General features: G+C 43.6%; 1 protein-coding gene across 1 annotated transcript in view; it reads left to right on the top strand.

Moving 5' to 3' along the window:
* The first annotated feature begins 2,724 nt into the window (after window positions 1-2,724).
* Window positions 2,725-22,864, top strand: part of LOC140627529 (uncharacterized) — a 92,770-nt gene continuing 72,630 nt past the window's right edge. The window contains exon 1 of the mRNA XM_072815907.1: window positions 2,725-3,320. Coding sequence (XP_072672008.1) covers window positions 3,259-3,320 — 62 coding nt within the window. The 5' untranslated portion in view covers window positions 2,725-3,258. The remainder of the gene's footprint in view (window positions 3,321-22,864) is intronic.

Here is a 22,864-nt window from a genome sequence, read left to right as displayed (position 1 = left end):
GAGGTTTGGTCTAGCAAAGCTGGATCCATGAAAGAGATGCTACAAGAAGCAGAAAGAGGGAGAAAAGTACTTTGAACTCTTTGTTCTTGTTCTTATTTAAAAAAATTTTTTTTGAACTCTTTGTTCTTGCTTTCCAATCTTCTGCAAATATTTACTGTCCACTGGGTAAAACTACACAGAAGTCAGAGAACAAAGGAACCTGGGAAATTGGGTTTCCTATGATACAGAATAGAGCAGGAGGAAGGCAGTGAGAGCCAACTGAGCAGCAGTGAATGAGTCAACTACTTTACTAGTCTTTCTAGCATTGTATGTTGTCATTATCACAAATGTTCTTTTGGCATGGGAGGCAATATTGTTTAGTAGTTGAAGTACTGACTAAAATCAGACATCCGGACGCCTGGGTGGCTCAGCAGTTTAGCGCTGCCTTTGGCCCAGGGTGTGATCCTGGAGACCCGGGATCTAGTCCCACGTCAGGCTCCCTGCATGGAGCCTGTTTCTCCCTCTGCCTGTGTCTCTGCCTCTCTCTTTCTCTGTGTGTCTCATTAATAAATAAATAAAATCTTAAAAAAATAAAATAAAACACTTAGCATAGTGCCTAGCATGAAAGAAGTTCTCAATAAATACTAGCTAATACAATTTACGAAGTGCAATCTGAAATCTGTAGATCAGTTTAATTTTCACTTGTTTGTTATCTATATAGGGTAAACATTTTCCAAGTGATTTTCCTTTACCATATATATTTCCTCAGCTATTAGCCGACTGTTCATTCTTTTAACTACAGGGTTGAGATGTCATAAACTTGAATGACTTTCTTAACATGGTAGAGTTATGAATTCTTTGTCACATTTCATATTTCATATTGCTTGAAGCTACAAAAGTTACCTTTCTGACACAAAGCCGGAAAATACTCCATTCTGGGTTTCTAGAACTAGATTATGATATATAATTGCCTACTAATAAGTGAATAAGTTTGTGTATAACAGATAAATAAAATCTCTTCTGTAAAAGACTAGGCTAGTATGTTGCTTTACAGTGTCAGGAAACCAGACTCCTTGTACTTTGGTCGCCATCTCTAGAATGCTATCCCAGTCTCCTGACCTCAGTTGGCTCTCTCCCACCTCCGTATTCCACGTAATGGGAAGCAGGAGAGGGCAAGTCCGGTGCTTTCCCTTTCAGAGTATCACCTCAAAGTTGCACACAGCATGCCATCTCACATCCCATTGGCCAGAACTTAGTTTCATGACCACATCTGATTACAAGGAAGACCGGAAAATGAAGTTCTTATTTTAAGGTGCTACATACTCAGCTCAAAATTCTTTTTTTTTTTTTTTTTTAAGATTTTGTTTACTTATTCATGAGAGACACACAGAGAGAGAGGCAGAGACACAGGCACAGGGAGAAGCAGGTTCCATGCAGGGAGCCTGATGTGGGACGTGATCACGCCCCGGGCTGAAGGCGGCGCTAAACTGCTGAGCCACCCAGGAATCCCACTCAGCTCCAAATTCTATAATGATATGAGGGACAAGCAGATTTGGGGGGCAAGCTATTAGCCTCTGCCGTTCTGATTTTCTGGACACAAACATTTCTGTGTACGCTTCTTCCAACACACAGAACATACCCATTGCTAAGGGAGAGAACTCCCCCGTAGGATCCCATTTCCACCAAAGGGGAGCAGATTATGCCACCCTAAAATATGCCTCTTGGTCATATTGATCATCTTGAGAGCTAATTATTTTTACAAAACTGCAGATACAGGAGAAGGTCTAAAACCTAGTAGAGGTTACCCTTTTGTGAGAGATATTTATCTTTATAAGGGAAATCTCTATTGATAAGCATGGGTCTCTCTTTCCCAGGAAGAGGATGATGACTAAAAGCAGAAACTCAGGGGTGCCTGAGTGGCTCAGATAGTTAAGCATCTGCCTTCGACTCGGGTCATGATCCCAGGTTCCTGGGATCCAGCCCTATATTGGCTCCTTGCTCAATGGGGAGTCTGCTTCTCTCTCTTTCCCTCCATCTCTCCCTCCTCTCTTGATCTCTCTCTCTCTCTCTCTCTCTCTCAAATAAGTAAATAAATAATCTTAAAAAAAATCCAGAAACTGTTATCAATGGAGAAGGCAAAGATTTCAATCTGCATAACAACCTTACCCTTGTTCGCTGTGCTTTTCCTGGTCACCTCCCATGAATGGCATCACATCTCCCCCAAGGTCTTTCTTTTGTCTTTATCTGAAGGCATTTAAGGGGGGTGGCTCTGGCCATTTCAGTCAGTTACTCAGTCTTCCTGGGTCTCTCCCTTGTGTACAGAGGGTACACATGTTATTCAGTGTGTTTGTTTTTCTCCTATTAATCTCTTTTATAATTGGGGGGGGGGTCCTCAGCCAAGAACCGAGAGAGGAGTACAGAGAGAATTATTTTTCCTTCCCTATGCCACTTAGATTTCAAAGTTCAGGATCTCCGGGGGATGTGTGATCCCCTATGTCAGGTACAAACGTATCTTCTTGTGGTCCTGCAATCTGTAAAAAATAAGACAAGTGATGTGCTCTCTCCACGGCATCATGGTAGAGTAGGAGCAGGGTGGCAACAGAAACAGTGCTACTGGAAAGACAGGAGTGACAATGCCTGGCAGTCGGCAGTTCCTGGCGATTACTGAGTCCGACTGGCTGGGAGAGCAAAAGCTCCTTGTCCTAGCACTGGATCAGATTCCTTGGTTAGCTCATCTGATAGCCCTCAGCTCTGCTCCCTTAAAGAAAACCCTTGTCCATTGTCCTCTGTGGCCCTCCGGAAGGTTCACTGCCATTGATTATTGATGGCCACATTCGCAGTGGGCCTTTCTTGGGGATTGGTCTGTTCTGCGCTGAGCAGTTTGGGGGCCCTAACATTTGCTTGAAGGTGGAGAGGAGCAGAATTTGCCACTGCAAAGCCAGCCTCTTCGGCCTAAGGATTATTCGAGGCCCCATTATTTTTAAGAAACTGCAGACCTGGGAGAAGCTCTGAAAACCGAGTAGAAGTTCACACTTTTGGGAGCGACTTTACATGTCTAAAAGGAATCTGCATTTGTAAGGGTGGCTCCCTCCTGTGTACCAGGAAGAGGTGGTTGACTCCAAATCTCTAGAAACTGTCATCCAGAGAGAAGGCAGGGATTTAAATTTGCATGACAACTACACCCTTGTTTACCGTGCTTTGCCTGACGGCCTCCGGTAACCGACTCCCCACCCCCCCCCCAACATATTTGGGCTTTTGCTGAAGCTGGTATTTAAAGGGATGGCTGCAGCCACTCTGGGGAGTTACTCACTTTTCCTGGGTCTCTGCCATGTATACAGGAGGTATGTATGTCATTAAACTTGTCTTTCTCCTTTTAATCTGTGTTTTTATTATGGGGGAGGGAGGGTCTCAGCCAAGAACCTAAAAAGATAAAGGGGAAGTAATTTTTCCTTTCCTGTGCAAGATCTAATCATCACAGGCATTTGCAAACCTGCTTTTTGGCTTCTTTGGCTTTCAGATCCTCTCTAATATTTAATAGGCTTCTGGTCTGTTTGCTGGTTGTCAATTTCATTTAGAAGAACCAGTTCCAGGGGGTCAGCCTCAGGGCAGCAAGAGTCTGTCTTGGCCACGAACTCCTGGGGCGAAGGAGGCAGGAAGCAGCAGGGCCTGGGGATTAATGGGTTCACAGACCCCGAGAACTTGACCGAGATGTGCAACTGCCCAAGACTCTGTCGTGCCCTGCACCCCTGGGTGCCCTCCTGCAGCTGCCCTAGCTCCATGGAATGCGTGCAACTAGTGGTAGGGATTTGCACCCCCACCCCCTCCCCGCCTCAGACTATCTCTGGCTGGGTCCATCCCTCTGTAGGGTGTTGCTAAAAGTAGCAAGATGCAGCAGACACTGTTCAACATTATACATATTTCTTATTTACCCCAATGCTGTTCTTCTGAGGCCTATGAGCACTTTCCAAGATCTTGCTGACCTTTGTTAATGCTGTGCCTAGCTGAATTTTCTATTTCCTTAGAAGAAAGAGAAGATGGTTGTTGGTACGACTAGCACTCTCTGCCACAAATGCCTATTGATTCAGACAGGTTCTTAATTCCACTCCATAAAGTGAGTCAGCAACTTGTAGGAGGCATGGGGCCAGCGAAACAGAAAACTGGCTTCCTCAGATTGCCATATCGTACAGTGTCATGGGACTCACTATGAAAAAGGAAACCAAGACCGCCCCACCCCCCCAAAGTTGCAGCTAAACTTTTGCTAGTTTTGGGTATGATTGATATGAATGCTCAAAGATGATACTATAACTAGCAATAAGGCTGATTTTTCTGGGCCCTCTCAAAAATTTGACTTTGAAAGTCTGGTAGAACAGCTAGGCAGTGACTTTAGAAACTGAAGTTGAGAAAACCCATGTACTGTTAGAATTTTTCAATATGATTGTCAGGTTGCTTAAGTTACTTCTGAAATTATTTTATTCTCTTTTAGATTCACTGAATGTGGATCTGTAGCTTGTAATATATTCTAAATACTTCATGATGTTTCCTCCCTTCTTACAGTGTAAGATAAACCTTTATAGAGGATGAAAAATGAATGATTGTCACAGAGATTTTTCTTTCTCTTCTCAGCATGTTCATTTTCTTTATATGTCATTTTCTTGATGTTCATTTCATGTAATAAATCTACTCCAGATTCCTTCATCTCTAGCACTGAAAAAAAAAGCTTCATTAGTTTGCACCGTCAAAATACAAATCAAATACCAATTTTATTTGAGAATGGAGACAGTGATCATTCTAAATAGAATGTCCGGAACAAAGTCAAGAGACTTTGAGAAGTTTCTATCATTTAAAAAAAAAAGAGGGATCCCTGGGTGGCCCAGCGGTTTGGCGCCTGCCTTTGGCCCAGGGCGCGATCCTGGAGATCCGGGATCGAATCCCACGTCGGGCTCCCGGTGCATGGGGCCTGCTTCTCCCTCTGCCTGTGTCTCTGCCTCTCTCTCTCACTGTGTGCCTATCATGAATGAATAAAAATTAAAAAAAAAAAAGTTTAAAAAAAATAAAAAAAAAAGATTTTCATTTATTTATTCATTAGATACAGAGAGTGGCAGAGACACAGCCCGAGGGAGAAGCAGGCTCCCTGCAAGGAGTCCGATGGGGACCCGATCCCGAATCCCGGGATCACGCCCTGAGCCGAGGGCAGACGCTCAACTGCTGAGCCACCCAGGCATCCCATAGATAGAAGTTTCTATCGTTATAACTATTTCTACTGGTGTGACGTATAAGGGACTTTGATGTATTTTGTTCACTGCTATATGGCTGGTACCTAGAGCAACACTTGGTGGATGCTCAATACATATTTATTGAGTTAATAAATTAATGGATTTTTCTTTTTCATCATCCTAAAATACACTGGAAAATACTTAACCAAAGTAGTTGGAATAGAGTGGATCTTTTTGATTCCTTACAAGGAGAAGGCATGGTGGGATTATATAATTCAGACCATTAAAATTCATGAAAGCATTCAGACTGGGTGAGAAGATACTTCACCTCAATTTGATGTCTCTAAATATTCATACCAGGAGAGAGGAGGAGGGGCACAAAGTGTGAGAGCCCGATTATGTGAAACAGTGTTTTAGATGTGTGTCTCTGGGAGATAATGACTGAGAAGACACTGACCCACATGATTGGCAACATAACACTGAAATTAATATTTCCAAGCATTCTTCATATAGTCTTCCGGTCTCACAACAAATATGAGAGTGGTTTCTATTACTCTTCTCATTTTACAAATGTGGAAATTGAGCTTTCAAGATCTAACCTGTCCAAAGTCCCACACCTGATGATTGGAAGAGCCCCGGCCTGAAGGTCCTTGATGAATAAGAAGGTCACATTGGATAAATCCTGCTTTTGTTCCATTAGCATTTAGCTGTGCTGCAGTTCCTTCTCTGCCCCTCACCTCCTTTTGCAGCCTTTTCCCCTTCTTGTTAAGGACATTGTGCTAATGTTGAAATGTTATTATGGGCCTTGAGTTAATAAAGGGCATCTTTTCTAGTGTCCAAAACAACATATTTCCTGGGTCTTTGAAGGAAGTAATGATGACTGGAACCAAAGTCCCAGAATTTTCCACAAGCCACTACAGATGTCTGGAAGAGCTAGTTAGTAGGAACTCTATTACTATTTGACGATTGGTGCCCTCCCCCCATTATATGTTGAAGTCCTCATGTGATGGTATTCAGAGACCTGCACCTTTGTGAGAGGAGCCCGAGTTAGATGAGGCCCTGGGAGTAGGGCCCTCTTGATGGACTTGGTGGCTTTATTAGGGCAAGAGAACCATCTCTTTTGGTCTCTGTGCACTTGCTCTGAGGGAAGGCCCTGTGAGGACAGAATTTGGTCATCTGCAATCCGAGAAGAGAGCTCTCAGCAGGAACTGAATTGGCTAGCATCTTGATCTTAGACTTCCCACCAAAATTGTGAGAAAATAAATTTCTGCTGTTTGAGTCACCCAGCCTATCATTTTTTTATGGCAGCCCAAGCAGTCTAATATACACTCTGTAGTACTTTGGCCCCCAAACCTCTGTGTGGACATCTTGGCCCAGGTGAGGCAGATGGTATCACTTGTGTGGAGTGAGCTCTAGTTTTGCCTAGATCAGAAACTGGCCTGAAAGGCCTTTCTCGTGTGTTCTTTTTCCTGAGCCTGAATCTGGTTTCTGCTCAGTCTTCTAAGGTGATGGAAGTGGGAATGGGGAGCCTCTTCCTAGCTGAGGAGCAGTGAAAAAGAGAAGGGATGTGGCCCATTTGTCATTGCCAATTACCAAAAGAGGCCAAGAATAAGAATCTTCAGGAAAGAACATCCATGTCCAGAGAATCTCTGTACGTGACTCCTATAGTCCTTTAATTTCCCAGCTAATTCTGGAAACAGCTCATTGAATTCAGGGTTTTCTTTTGTAATGTAGTGTTTAGTGCTGTAACTTTCCCTCTAAGTACTGTTTTAGGTGCATCTTGCAAATTCTACTAGGTCATATTGCACTTTCATAGAGTTAAAAGTACTTTATTTTTTTTAAGATTTTATTTATTTACTCATGAGAGATAACAGAGAGAGGCAGAGACATTGGCAGAGGGAGAAGCAGGCTCCATGCAGGAACCCGATGTGGGACTCGATCCCGGAACTCCTGGATCATGTCCTGAGCCCAAGGCAGATGCTCAACCACTGAGCCACCCAGGCATCCCTAAAATTGCTTTCTAATTTTTCTAGATTTCTATTTTTGTCGATGAATTATTTAGAGTTGTGTCATTTGAGAATTTTCTTTTATTTTTATTTTTTATTTTTATTTTTTTTAATTTTTTATTTATTTATGATAGGCACACAGTGAGAGAGAGAGAGGCAGAGACACAGGCAGAGGGAGAAGCAGGCTCCATGCACCGGGAGCCTGACGTGGGATTCAATCCCGGATCTCCAGGATCGCGCCCTGGGCCAAAGGCAGGCGCTAAACCGCTGTGCCACCCAGGGATCCCATTTGAGAATCTTCTAGAGATCTTTCTGTTTGCTTTCTTTCTTTTTTTTTTTTTTTTTAAGATTTATTTATTTATTTATTTATTTATTTATTTATTTATTTATTTTTTCATGAGAGACACAGAGAGAGGCAGAGACACAGGCGGAGGGAGAAGCAGGCTCCATGCAGGGAGCCCGGTGCAGTGCCCGGACTCGGGACTCGATCCAGGCACGCGATCATGCCCTGAGCTGAAGGCAGATGCCCAACCGCTGAGTCACCCAGGCGTCCCTCTGTTTCCTATCTAATTCCATTGTGGTCCTATAACACACTTTGCATAATTTGAATCCTTTTTAATTTATTGAGACTTGCTTTATGACCCATGCTGTGGTTTATCTTGGTAAATATTCCATGTATATTTGAAAAGATTGCATATACTACTCTTGGTGGACAGAATATTTTATAAATGTTAATTGGGGCATGTGAATTGATTATGTGCTTCTCCATACATACTTGCTGATTTTCTGTTTATTTGTTCGATTAATTATTGGAGGGGGATATTTAAATATCTGACTGTAAAAAAAAAAAAATAAATAAATATCTGACTGTAATTATTAGTACTCGACTTTTTAGTTCTATCAATTTTTGCTTCAGGGATTCTATTTTTTAAATTTTTAAAAAAGATTTATTCATTTATTTATTTTAGAGTGAGAGATGGTAGGAATGGGTGGAAGGGCAGAGAGAGAGAATCCCGATCAGATTCATGCTGAGCATGGAGCTGTGTAGAGTTCCATTCCAGGACCCTGAAATCATGACCTGAGTAGAAATCAAGAGTCAGCCGCTAAACCAACTGAGCCACGCTGGTGCCCCTGCTTCAGGTATTTTTTATTTTATTTTATTTTATTTTATTTTATTTTATTTTATTTTATTTTATTTTATTATTTTATTTTATTTTATTTTTTATTTTATTTTTTAAAAGATTTTATTTATTTATTCATGAGAGACAGAGAGAGAGAGAGAGAGAGAGGCAGAGACACAGGCAGAGGGAGAAGCAGGCTCCACACAGGGAGCCCGACGGGGGACTCAATTCCGGGTCTCCAGGATCACACCCTGGGCTTAAGGCGGCACTAAACCGCTGAGCCACCCGGGCTGCCCATTTTATTTTATTTTATTTATTTATTTTTAAATTTTTATTTATTTATGATAGTCACACAGAGAGAGAGAGAGGCAGAGACACAGGCAGAGGGAGAAGCAGGCTCCATGCACCGGGAGCCCGACGTGGGATTCGATCCCTGGTTTCCAGGATCGCGCCCTGGGCCAAAGGCAGGTGCCAAACCGCTGCGCCACTCAGGGATCCCCCTATTTTTTATTTTTTAAAGATTTTACTTATTTATTCATGAGAGATACACAGAGAGAGAAGCAGAGACACAGGCAGAGGGAGAAGCAGGCCCCATGCAGGGAGCCCGATGTGGGACTTGTTCCTGGGACTCCAGGATCATGCCCTGGGCCAAAGGCAGGTGCCAAACCACTGAGCCACCCAGGTGTCCTGTGCTTCAGGTATTTTAAAGTTGTGTTAATAAGTTCATAAACATTTATGACTTACATACTATTGATGAATTGACTGCTTTATCATTAGGAAATGACCCTGTTTATCCCTGGTATTATTTTTTGCTCCAAAATCTAATACAACCACTCCAGCTTTATTTTGATTAGTGTTAGCATGGCATATAGTTTCTCATGCTTTCACTTTTAACCTATATGCATTTTTTAAAAGGATTTATGTATTTTAGAGAAGGGGAGGGGCAGAGAGAGAAAAGTTCTATATATAATTTATATTTTAAACTTAATAAAATTCTTGTGTGCGTGCATGTGTTGATACATGTAAAAGTCTGTATATATATTGGAGATTGTGATAGAAAATCTTATTACTGATAGGGTAAACAATCAAAAAAAGCATAGAAACTGTGGCTTTAAGGGCAATGTGAACAAGTGACCAATCTTCATTACACATGAACAGAAATAGAACCAGAGCAAGTGATGAGGCCTAGACATCACACAACTCTAGTTGAGTGGCTCCCCTTGGATCATGTATGCTCCCCACAATTGTGTTAAGCTATGGCTTTTGCTAGATAATTCATTTGGAGCAAAGAATTCAGAGTCACATGTGGAAAAGGCTGAGGAGTCCTTTCCCAAGTGGACACAAGGTCAAGCAAACTGTTCTACTGCATATCATTGCCTATGTAGATGATGAAAAATAACTTTTACCTCTATTCTATGTTCTTGGCTGAGACTCTCCCCCATAGTAAAAGACAGATTAATGAGAGAAAACCAAACAGAAGTTTAGTAACATGTATATCTCCTGTACACATGGGAGGCACCCAGGAAGACTGGTTAACTCCCCCAAATGACTCAGGCTACCACCTTAAATACCATATCCAGCTGAAGACAAAAGAATATGGGACTCCTGTCTGGCTCAGTCAGTAAAGCACACGACTCTTGATCTTGGCGTCATGAGTTCAAGCCCCACGTTGCAGGTAGAGTTTACCTAAAAAAGAGAAAATGTTGGGGCATGTAGTTAGTTACAGGAGGTTACCAGGAAAGCACAATAGACAAGGTTATGGTTGTTCTACAGATTTTAAGTCCTTGTCTTCTCCACTGATATATTTCTAGAGATTTCTAAAGTCATTCTTTTCATCCTGGCCAAGAGAGGGAGACACCCTGATAGATAGAGATATCCCTTATAAATGTAAATGTCTCTTGCAAAAGGGCAACTTCTGGGGGGGCCTCTGGCTGGCTCAGTGGGTGGAATGGGTGACTCTTGATCTCGGGGTCATGAGTTTGATGGCCTCATGTTGGGTGTAGAGATTTCCTTAAAAATAAAATCTTTATTTTTCTTTCTTTCTTTTTTTTTTTTAAGATTTTATTTATTTATTCATGAGAGAGAGAGAGAGAGAGAGAGAGAGAGAGGCAGAGACACAGGCAGAGGGAGAAGCAGGCTACATGCAGGGAGCCTGATGTGGGACTTGATCCCGGGTCTCCAGGATTAGGCCCTGGGCTGAAGGCTGCGCTAAACCGCTGAGCCGCCCAGGGTGCCCAAAAATAAAATCTTTAAAAATAAAACAAAAAACCAAAGGGTAACTGTTTTTAGAGATCTTCTTGTGTCTGAAGATTCTTAAAAATAATCAGCCTAAAATAATCAATATGCCAAAGAGGCATATTTTGGGATGGCCAATTCTGTTCCCTTTCACTGATGAAGTACAGAAAGATTGTCCCCTGAAGGGAGATGTGTATGCTGGGTGAAGTACTCGAGGGTGAGGGGACTCACCGAAAACCTGAGATCCGAAGAGATCCGAAAACCTACACAGGGGTCCCTTTGAGAGCTGTAGCTGAATACTAAGCTGTGCATGTGCGGAGTTTAAATACAGTGTGTCCAAGAGTCATGAAGGCAAAAGGTCAAAGCACTGCCTTTGAAAAGGAGATACTTTATAAAAGCTAATACTTATAAAACACACTAGTCCAATAGTTTACTCTGGTAAACAAGTACATTCTACTGAAGAGTATTGGTAATCACCTATGTTTAAAGGATAGTTTTAGAGCCACTTGGCTGGCTCAGTCAGTAGAACATGAATCTTGATCTCAAGGTCATGAGTTCGAGCCACACACTGGGAGCAGAGATTATCTTTAAAAAAAAAAAACGGATAGTTTTAAAGACTAAATGTGTATGGGGACTGTCTAAATATCACTTCACTCAGTATTGGGCTTCTTTAATTTATTTTGTAAACTTATAAAAGTAATCCAAAGCCTGATATTTTTCAAATTGTGGATGGAATGTGCAAATTTCCCTCAGCCCTTATAGGGATGTCCTTTTGAATTCGTTTCCTTGACATGAGATTGTTCTCCCAAAGCAATTTGGAGGGAACATTTAAATGTTTTTAATCAGAGCTGCATGAGGGCCCATTTAATCACTATGTAATAGAAGACATTAAAGGAACAACATTTTGTTTAAGGGACTTAATTTTTTTTTTAATTTATTTATGATAGTCACAGAGAGAGAGAGAGAGAGGCAGAGACACAGGCAGAGGGAGAAGCAGGCTCCATGCACCGGGAGCCCGATGTGGGATTCGATCCCGGGTCTCCAGGATCGCGCGCCCTGGGCCAAAGGCAGGCGCCAAACCGCTGCGCCACCCAGGGATCCCGGTTTAAGGGATTTATTGACAAAAGTTCATTTAAATTGGATCTTCTCTGGCTTCCCATTTTGGAAATGTCCAGCCAAGATTGAACTCAATATTTCTGTTCGGTAGCTATCCTGCAGTCAAGCCCTACCACTGGACCCCCAGCATCTTCGGCCTTCATCCTATAAATGGAAATCAACATGATTTGGGTTTTGTCTTTGCAAGTTATAGTTGTCTCTGACAGTTCCCTTTCTGTTTGAGAAAAGCCAGAGTGGTGCTGTGTATTTTTTGGTCATATTCTCTCTGGTATCAAATGTCACAGGCTGGGTTGCGTGAGGTTGATTTATATTATAATAGCATTTCCTTTAGATCTCAAGGGGCCTCTATCTCTAAAATCACTTGTCTACAGGAACTTCAGGGAGAATAACTTGACCTTTTTAAAAGTAAACTTTCCAACTGAATGGCTCCCTCTGGATCTAGAACAGATGGTTCTGTGTGCGTGCTCATGTCTGACTCAAGCTTTTAGATTAATGTAGTTTCTGACTTTGCAAAGTGATATAGTGTCTTTGATTTTCCAAACAGATATCTTTCGTTGATGGTGATGAAGAGTAAATGATAAGCATTGTATGATATGTGAAGATTATAATGTATCCATCCAGAAAGTTAGTCAATTCTTTTTAGTTAATTTAGTTAATAATTCCTTCCCCAAATTATATTCTATTTATAGGCAGAAATAGGGTGACCCACTGAACTTTCAGTACAAAAACCAGGAGGGGCATTTGGGTGGCTCAGTGGTTTAGCATCTGCCTTTGGCTCAGGTTGTGATCTCAGGGTCCTGGGATCAAGTCCCACATCAGGCTCTCCGCAGGGAGCCTGTTTCTCTCTCTGCCTATGTCTCTGCCTCTCTCTCTCTGAATGCCTCTCTTATGAATAAATAAATAAAATCTTTAAAAAAAAAAAGAACAGGAAAGGGGGTGCCTGGGAAACTCAGTCAGTTAAGTGTCCAACTCTTTATCTCCACTCAGGTCTTGATCCTAATCTCAGGGTCAGGAGTTCAAGCCCCACACTGGGTTCCATGCTGGGTGTGACCTACTTAACAACAACAACAACAACAACCACCCAGGAGGGGCAGCCCAGGTGGCGCAGCGGTTTAGCACCGCCTGCAGCCCAGGGGGTGATCCTGGAGACCCTGGATCAAGTCCCACGTCAGGCTCTCTGTATGATGCCTGCTTCTCCCTCTGCCTCTCTCTCTCTGTCTCTATGAATAAATAAATAAAATCTTTAAAAAAAAAAAAAAAAGCAACCACCCAGGAAAGTCCCAAGCCAACTGGGAGAAATTGGTCAGCCGGGGCAAAAGTGATATACAAGACACTTCCCAACCTGGAATTTTTTCTAAACCCTGAGTTCACTGAAGAGAAGTATCCCTAGTGCAAAAGGAAAGTGGAATAACAATGTAAACTTTTTTTTTTAAGATTTTATTTTTTTATTCATGAGATACACGGGGGGGGAGGGGGAGGCAGAGACACAGGCAGAGGGAGAAGCAGGCTCCATGCAGGGAGCCCAATGTAGGACTGGATCCTGGAACTCCAGGATCATGCCCTGGGCCGAAGGCAGGCGCTAAACTGCTGAGCCACCCAGGCGTCCCACAATGTAGACATTTAAAAAAATTTTAATTTCAGTGTAGTTGACATAGTGTTCTATTAGTTTCATGCTTACAATATAGTGATTTAATAATTCCATACATCACCCAGGGCTCATTATGACAAGCAGAGTCCTTAATCCAAATCACATGTATCCCCATTCCATGTTAATGCAAACTTTTAATTAAAATGCAACATAGAAAAAAAATAAAATACAACATAGATATAATGTACAAATTGCAAGTGCATTGCTCTACAAAATTTCACCAAGTGTACATGCACACGTAGGTAATATCCAGATCAAAAAAGAGAATATTTCCAGAATCCTAGAAGCCTCCTTATACATCCTTTCAGTAACTACCCACTTCAAATAACCATGTAAGGCAGATTACCTTCTGAGCTCTTGGCGAGACCATCTGCAATGAAAGACATTAAGAGGAGAAAAACAAAAGTTTAATAATATGCATACTCCTGTATACATGGGACAGACCAGGAAAACTGAGTAAAACTCTCTGAAATGGCCTAAGATACCACTTTAAATAGCAAAGTCAGCTAAAGACAAAAAGAACGATGTGGTGGCTGGGGGAGGCTTGGTATGGAAAACTAACAGAAAAACCCAGATTGTTACACAGATTTAAGTCCTTGCCTTCTCACGAGTTTTTTTTTTTTTTTTAAGATTTTATTTATTCATGAGAGATAGAGACACTGGGAGAAGCAGGCTCCATGCAGGGAGCCCAACGTGGGTCTCTATCCCGGGTCTCCAGGATCATGCCCTGGGCTGAAGGCCGCGCTAAACGGCTGAGCCACCTGGGTTGCCCATTCTCATGGGTTTCTTGCAATTAAGAGTCATCCTTCCCTTCTTGGTACTGAGAGGGAGACATGCTTGCAAATGGAGATTAATCTTCTAGATGTAAATTTTTCTCACAAAAGGGCATATTTTACTTTAAGAGCTTCTCCGGTGTCTACTTTTTCTCAAAAATATGCCACCTCAAAATAGTTCTTTTGCCAAAGAGGAAAATTTGGGGGGGCACATTCCACTATTCTTCAGCTATTATCCTTACTTAATTTAGGGACACACGGGTGGCTCAGTCAGCTAAGCATCTGACTCTTGGTTTCAGCTCAGGTCGTAGTCACATGGGTCATGAGCTCTATCCAGCTGCGTTGGGGTCCACACTCAGCAGAGAGTCCGCTTAAAGACGCTCTCCCTCTGCTCCTCCCCCTACTCTTCAAAGTCCGTTCCAGAATAGGATCTTGACTTTACTTTTAGGTATCCCAGATGCTTCCAAATCCAAAAGAAACCTCAAAGAGGAATTTAAGCCTCTGCTTCAATGACATAGGCTGTATTTGAAGATCTTAGAAACTTCAGAAATAATTTTTTAGATAGATCTCATGGTCATTGTACCCATGCTGTCCCCTTTATTATTATTTTTATTTTTATTTTGTTTTTTTTTTTAAGATTTTATTTATTTATTCATGAGAGACACAGAGAGAGAGAGAGAGAGGCAGAGGGAGAAGCAGGCTCCATGCAGGGAGCCTGATGTGGGACTCGATCCCGGGTCTCCTGGATCACATCCTGGGCTGAAGGGGTCACTAAACCGCTGAGCCACCTGGGCTGTCCCCAAGCTGTTCCCTTTATCAGAAGTCTCTGCAAGAGGAAAGCTCTTCTCAAACACTTGGGCCAAGGTGGAGGCCTATCTGTGACATGAGGTAAGTAGTATAAGCTATTTATTTCAAGTCTAGAGAAAATTAACCTCAGGGGGTGACAACATTATTCCTGTTCCAATATATATCACCATGCCCATCTTGAAAGGTCATTAAGTATCACTGGGAAAGACCAAGGACTTTGAAGTAGAACATCATAGTGTCAAAGTGTGATTTTCAAAAGTTAAAAACATAGTGCTCATACAAATATGGAATGGATGTATGTCAGAGATTTTATTCAACTCATTAGCGAGGGGATCAATAAGATGGTAATGCTGGTTCAAAGAGCATTTTGAGGACTGGCATATTTATAGTCCACCAGGAAAGGCAGTTTGAAATAAATTTACAAAGTTAGAGACAAAACTGATTAATGTTCAAAGGGCAATGAAAATAATTTGGGGGCTATATTTTCTACTGCACAGAATTACCATATAACTTCAGAGTCTGAGCCCTTAATTAATGATAAATGGCAGCCACACTCAGATATATATCCTCTAAATTAAATAATCCTTGGGTATCCTGTCAACATCCAAGATGGCTTTGAAAGGACATGCAACTGTAGGGGCCAGGGGAAGGCCACCCCAAAATGGGTCACTTTGGCATGAAGATTATTCTGAGTTGAAGGCATTTGAGACCCTGTGGGCTCAAGAGGAACTTTTGCTTCTCTCTTAACTACATAGAAGAATCTAAATTGGGGGTCTTTCCCAGAATAAGGATTATTAGCAGAGGTAAACTCTGAGGGGCCCATCAGTATGGCAGGACAAACCTCTAATTACCAAACATCTGCTCTTCCTATTGTCCTGTGAATTATATTTCTTTCCTCTGAAGTCCCAGACCCCTACCCACTCTTCCTTAGTTCTGGATGACATATAGACCTCATCTTGCCTGACTGTCTTTGGAATTTCCACTTCTGTGTGGATTCCTTGTACATACACTATTGAATTTTATTTTCTTCTGTTAATCTGTTTTATGTCAGTTTGATTCTTCTTAATTTTTTAAAGATTTATTCATTTATTTATTTGAGAGACAAGAGAGCATGAGCAGAGGGAGAGGGAGAAGCAGACTCCTCGCTGAGCAGGGACCCCGAGTTGGGGTGACTCGGGGTGATGTGGGGCTCAATCCCAGGACCCTGGGATCATGACCTGAGCCAAAGTAAGATGCTTAATCAACTGAGCCACCCAGGTGCCCCCAGTTTGATTCTTAGTCCAGCTAGAAGGAGCCTTGAAAGGAACAGAAACTCTTGGTCCCTGACACAGGTCAATTTATCCCTTGTTTCTTAAGTTTTAAATAATGTGTGTTAACAATAGCTGAGACACCTAGCTGCACAATATACTAGCTTTAAGCAATTACCCAAATTAAGTTTGGGACTCAGTTTCTTCATCTGTAAAATTGGGATGATAATATCTACCTTGCCTGATTATTTCAATTTTTTCCATACTCCCCAGTTACTGGAGACCAAGCAAGGATGACACCCCGCCCCCTGCCCCTGCCCACCCCCCAAGGCTGAAGATGAAGTTGAGTGCCTTTTATTTATTTATTTTTTTTAAGAGAGGAAGGGAGACAGAGAGACAGAGAGAGGATGGAGGGGCAGAAGGAGAGACAGAAAAAGATGATTTTAAGCAGGCTCCATGCCCAGCGCAGAGCCTCACATGGGGTTTGATCTCACGACCCTGAGATTATGACCTGAGCTGAAATCCAACTGAGCGACCCAGGTGCCCCAGAGTTGGGTGTCTTTTACACCCAGTATGACTGGAATAGAGACCAGAGGGTAATAGGGTATGGGTCAGGAAATGGACCAAAGCCTGGAAGGGAAATCAAGTGAAAATGAACAGCAAATCTAAGTAGTCAGAGTTGAAGAAACCCACAGATAGACCCAGGAACATGTGTCAGCGGCAGGTACACGCAAGTTTGGAGTTCCAAAAATAAAGCGGTGGGAGAAACGGGCCAAGAATGAGTATGGACCTTGTGTCAAGGCAGGTGGCCCCTTTCGTTCCATTCAGGTTTTTTTTTTTTTGTTCCATTCAGTTTTGCCAGTAGTATGGGATGGCCTATCTCCGGGGATTAGGGTTACTCTTCAACAACAAGTAGAGTAAAGATTAATGGGAATTTGTGCCAGACCCCTCGTTTAGTGTCTACAGAAGCAGATGCTTAGTAAATGGTAGTGACTCACCTTTCTGTTGACTCTTCTGTCCGTGGAAGTGGTAGCTGAGGCAGTTCTCTTTCATAAGGAGCTACAAGAGATGCCTGGGTGGCTTCATGGTTGAGCACCTGCCTTTGACTCAGGGCATGATCCCGGGGTCCTGGGATCTAGTCCCACATCGGGCTCCCTGTGGGGAGCCTGCCTCTCCCTCTGCGTGTGTCTCTGACTCTCTGTGTCTCTCATGAATAAATCAATAAAATATTAAACAATAAAACCCAAAAGGAACTACGAGGACAAACGTCTCTATGACTTCCTCATCTAGTCCAGTAATATTCATATTACTGCTGGAAACGAGGAGGGGCACGTGCTGTGTTTCCCTGCGCTGGCCAACCAGATGTGCCACTGGCACATTCTTTCAAGAAAGAACTTGCTCTCAGTGGCAAGGGAGTGTGGTGAGCTGCTGGCGACCGGCTGCTGTGTCTTTGGGCTGTGCCTCTGCACAGAGCTGTGGGGCTTTGCTCTCCAGGGGGCAACGATGCAGGTTGCCTCTAGAGGCCCAGCCACACCTGCAGAACACCGGAGTTCAGGAACCAGGAGCCTGCCCTCTGGCCCAGAGCTCTCTGGCTCTCTGGCAGCCTCCCGCAGATCCACTGCCCTCTGAGGCTCTCAGCACCCCCCCCCCATTTTTTCTTCTCCCTTTTTCTCCCTGGTGTCAGATCTGCAATGCAGTCAGAAGGCTTTCTCCTGCTTCTGCTTCCTCTGTCTTCATTTTTCCCACGCGTTAAACTCATCCAAGGAACATTTTCCGCTCTTTACTCTCTGCTGCATCATTGGCCACCCAGAGGATTTTTTTTTAAAGATTTTATTTATTCATGAGAGACACAGAGAGAGAGAGAGGCAGAGAGGCAGAGACACAGGCAGAGGGAGAAGCAGGCTCCACGCAGGGAGCCCGATGTGGGACTCCATCCTGGGACTCCAGGATCATGCCCTAGGCTGAAGGCAGGCACCCAACTGCTGAGCCACCCAGGGGTCTCCACCCAGAGAATTTGAACTGACACACAGCCAACACTAGAAGTGGCTCAAGGGAGCAGGAGAAAAGGAAGACACCAGTGACAGTCCCTCACCACCTATCGGGTAATGAAGACTCCATCCTGAGTAGTACGTAGGACACGGAGAACGTGGTGGTCTAATGGCTAAAACTTATGTTGGTTGTGATGTGGGGAAAGGCTCCCGTTGGGGGGATCACTTGGGCTGGTGCAAGGATTTGAGAAGTCTGGAGGTAGAGGGGGGGTGGAGGCTGGGGGAGCCAGAGCAGGGGGCGAAGAGTGCATAAGAGTACAATGGGATTGTGTGCTGTGAAGTTCTAGGACACCCTACAGAGAGGTAATGAAAAACCAAGGCCAGCCAATAAACCAGGTGTGTGGGACGCCTGGGTGGCTCAGTGATTGAGCATCTGCCTTTGGCTCAGGGCATGATCCTGGGGTCCCAGGATGGAGTCCCACATCGGGCTCCCTGCAAGGAGCCTGCTTTTCACTCTGCCCGAGTCTCTCTCTCTCTCTCTCTGTGTCTCTCATGAATAAATAAATAAAATCTTTAAAAAATAAATAAATGAATGAATTAATAAAAGAAAGAAAACCAGGTGTGAAGGCCTGAAGTCCTCTTCTATAGTTTACAAAGAGGCTCTTCTGCAGTGGAAGAGCAGAAAAAGCTGAAGCCAAAACTCAAGATTGCATAGTTATATTCATTGGCCCTAAAAGCTGATGGGATGCTTGACTGAGGCATCCTATTAGGACAAGGTCAGAGCCCTGTTTGGGGCAAGCCAGGACTCTGCTATGTGGGATGAGGACATGTGGGCAGATGGCCCTGAAGATTTTGGCTTGACAGTGTTAAAGGAACCAGATTAAGGACAGGTTGAAGTCATTTGTGCTAAGCCCCGTGATTGCACACCAAAACTGTACTAAATTTCTCTACTCAGTTTTCCCAGAAAAGGAAGGCCTAAGTCTACCAGGCAGCCCTTGCCTGCTTCAGCACAAGTTAGCTGACCAGGCTCCAAGACCTCCCTTTGCTCCAGATCTGGAGACGAACCCTGCTTCAACTGATCAGCAGACACCCTGCATATAGACCACTTGTATTGGTCTATAAAACCCTCTGAAATTTACATCTCTTTGGGGCTCTTTTCTCTTGGCTGGATTGGATGCTGCCCAACTCCTGAATCACTCAATAAAGCCAGTAAGATTTCCAACATTCACTCAGTTGAATTTTGTTCTTTTTATTTTTTTTTAAGATTTTATTTATTTATTCATGAGAGATGCAGAGAGAGAGAGAAAGGCAGAGACACAGGCAGAGGGAGAAGCAGGCTCCATGCAGGGATCCCGACATGGGACTCGATCCCAGGTCCCCAGAATCACACCCTGGGCTGAAGGGGGCACTAAACCGCTGAGTCACCCGGGCTGCCAGAATTTTGTTAACACCAGGCTCCTTTGAACCCCAAAGCCTTCAAAGGTGACCCACCCCTCCCTAGTGAGAGCTATAATGCTCCCCACCTCCAGTGTAGAAGGAAGTGTAGTGGGGCACCTGGGTGGCTCAGTGGTTGAGCATCTGCCTTTGGCTCAGGTAATGATCCTGAGTTCCTGGTATCAAGTCCTGCATCAGGATTCCCGTGGGGGGCCTGTTTCTCCCCCTGCGTATGTCTCTGCCTCTCTCTGTGTGTCTCTCATGAATAAATAAATCTTAAAAAAAAAAAAAGAAAGAAATCATAGAGTCGTCTACCACCCCCCCTGCTGTGAGGCAACAGGGTGCCCCTCTCCATACCCTCACGCTGCTCAGGATCTGCCCAACTTTATCTCTTGGTTGCCAGACCGATCAGTAGAATCCTGCAACAACATAACTCAGCTGGGGGAGGGCTGGGCCTGGTGAAGGAGGAAAAGGAAGATACCCCAATGGAGCTGCAAGACCTGTCAACATGTGCCAGCAAGAGCTGTGGGAGAAACTGGACTGGGCTTTGATGGATGATTGATTAATAGGCCTGAAGACTAGGACTGGCTAAGGGAGAGTTTATTGACTGACTGGCACTCTCTTGGGACATCCTGGCAAGGACCCCGGAGATGGGTCTGTTAGGGACATTTCTAGATGCCTGGAGAAAGTGGTAGCCCAAACTGAGCAAAGTTGAAATACCCAAATTGTCACAACAAACAATAGAGCAAGGAATTAAGAGAGAGGTGGGTAGACAGGAATGCATATATTACATGAGGTCGGCTGACTCATCAGTAGATTATGCCCTATGGAAAAATCCAGAGGACACACCATTCACTGAGACCATCGGAAATGTGCTGGGGAGCCAGCTCTCAGCCTTACTGAGACATTTAGCAGAGGTTTCCACTGTAAGCTTAAGACAGAGACTGTCACAAAGTTTGGCTTGTTGATAGTAAAGGAGATGATAAAATAGGACTCAAGGGCAACCTGGGTGGCTCAGCGGTTTAGCGCCACCTTCGGCCCAGGTGCTGATCCTGGAGACCCGGGATCGAGTGCCGCGTCGGGCTCCCTGCATGGAGCCTGCTTCTCCCTCTGCCTGCATCTCTGCCTCTCTCTCTCTTTCTCTCTCATGAATAAATAAATAAAATCTTAAAAAAAAATGGGACTCAAAAGCAATAGAGGCCAGATGGCAGTGGTTAACTGCCAGAAGCTATGGGAGTGCAATTATCATGACCAGACAGGCTGGAGTAGCCACCAATGGGCTTTAACTAGGAGAGAACTGTGAAGATGGTTATTTTTATTTTTCTTTTTTTTAAGATTTTTATTTATTTATGAGAGACACACAGAGAAAGGCAGACACAGGCAGAGGGAGAAGACTCCTTGCGGGGAGCCCAAAGTGGGACTCCAGGATCACGCCCTGAGCCGAAGGTAGACACTCGGCCACACTGGAGCCACCCAGGCATCCCGGGGCTGTTTATTTTTAAGAAACTACAGACACAGGAGAAGCTCTGAAAACTGAGTAGAAGTTACCATTTTTTTGTAGGAGCTGGTCCACTTATAAGGGGAAATCTCCATTTGTAAGGGTGTCTCCTTCCCTGTACCAGGAAGGAAAGAATGACTCTAAATTTCTAGAAACTCTTTATCACCAGAGAAGGCAACGACTGAAATTTGCATAACAACCACACCCTTGATTACTGTGCCCTTCCTGGTCACCTCCCATAACTGACCTTCCCCTTCCACTCAACATCTTTTGTCTTTGACTGAAGATGGTATTTAAGGGGGTGGTTTGGGCCATATTAGAGAATCACTCCGTTTTCCTGGGTCTCTCCCATATGTGCAAGAGGTATACATGTTATTAAACATTTTTTTTAAAGATTTTATTTTTAAGTAATCTCTATACCCAATATGGGGCTCGAACTCACAACCCCCAAATCAAGAGTTACACACTCAGCTGACTGAGCCAGCCAGGTGCTCCCATGTACTAGACTTCTGTTTTTCTCCTGTGAAGCTGTTGCTTATGGCAAGGTGAAGGGTATAAGCCAACAACCTAGTATACTAGAGGGAAAATTATTATTGCCCACCTACAGTTAGGAAAGAGAAATATGTAGACATTTTGAGGGTAATTGGACATAGACTCCAAGTGGACACTGATATACAGAGACTCAGAGCATTATCAGGTCTCTTGTTAGAGTGGAGGCATGAGGGCCAAAGTCTATCTTATGATGTCTCTACTTTTTTATGGACCCACCCATTAGCAATTTTCCTAGTCCTTGAATGCATAATTGAGATGGACATACTTGGCAATTGATTTAATCCCCATATTGGTGCTTGCCCTGTGTGTGGCACCAGAGCCATCATAGTCCAAATGGATAGAATGCAATCCTTCATTTACTCCCTCACCCTTACCCCAGCAGCCAAGGTAGAAACTCAAAAACAATATTGTAGGGCAGCCCCGGTGGCTCAGCGGTCAGCCCAGGGCATGATCCTGGAGACCCGGGATCAAGTCCCATGTCAGGCTTCCTACACGGAGCTTGTTTCTCCCTGTTTCTCTGCCTCTCTGTCTCTGTGTCTCTCATGAATAAAAAAAAAAAACAAACAAACAATATTGTATCTTAGGGGATGGTGATTATTGCCACACTTAAGGACATAAAAAGATCTCCTGGGGATCCCTGGGTGGCGCAGCGGTTTGGCGCCTGCCTTTGGCCTAGGGCGCGGTCCTGGAGACCCGGGATCGGTTCCCGCGTCGGGCTCCCGGTGCATGGAGCCTGCTTCTCTCTGCCTGTGTCTCTGCCTCTCTTTCTCTCTCTGTGACTATCATGAATAAATGAAAAAGATTGAAAAGGGGAAAAAGAATATTTAAAAAAAAAAAAAAAAGAGAGATCTCCTGAATCCTTTAATTTGGTGGTCTGGTCCCTAAAGAAACTGGATGGATCCTGAGAAATGATCATGGACTGTTGCATGATAAGCTCATTGACGGTTACTACGCCTGACATGATATCAACGTTAGAACAGATTAACCTGATCTCATGTATATGATATGCAGCCCTTGGTTTGGCAAATGTGTTCTTGTCTTTCCCATATGCACTTACTGTCTTGCCACGGGTTAACTTGCCTGTATCTTCTGTTAAATAAAAAAACTGTTTTCTCTATCCACATAATCCAAAGAGATCTAGACAGTGCCACAGAGTATCACATTGATTCACTGCATGGGTGACATGCTGATTGGGGAGGATGGGGAAGAAAGTGGTTAGTAAGCTGGAAGCCAACGTAAGACGTGTG

This window comes from Canis lupus, chromosome X (assembly GCF_048164855.1).
Source record: "Canis lupus baileyi chromosome X, mCanLup2.hap1, whole genome shotgun sequence".
Lineage (NCBI taxonomy): Eukaryota > Metazoa > Chordata > Mammalia > Carnivora > Canidae > Canis > Canis lupus.
This window is presented reverse-complemented; position numbering and strand designations above follow the sequence as displayed.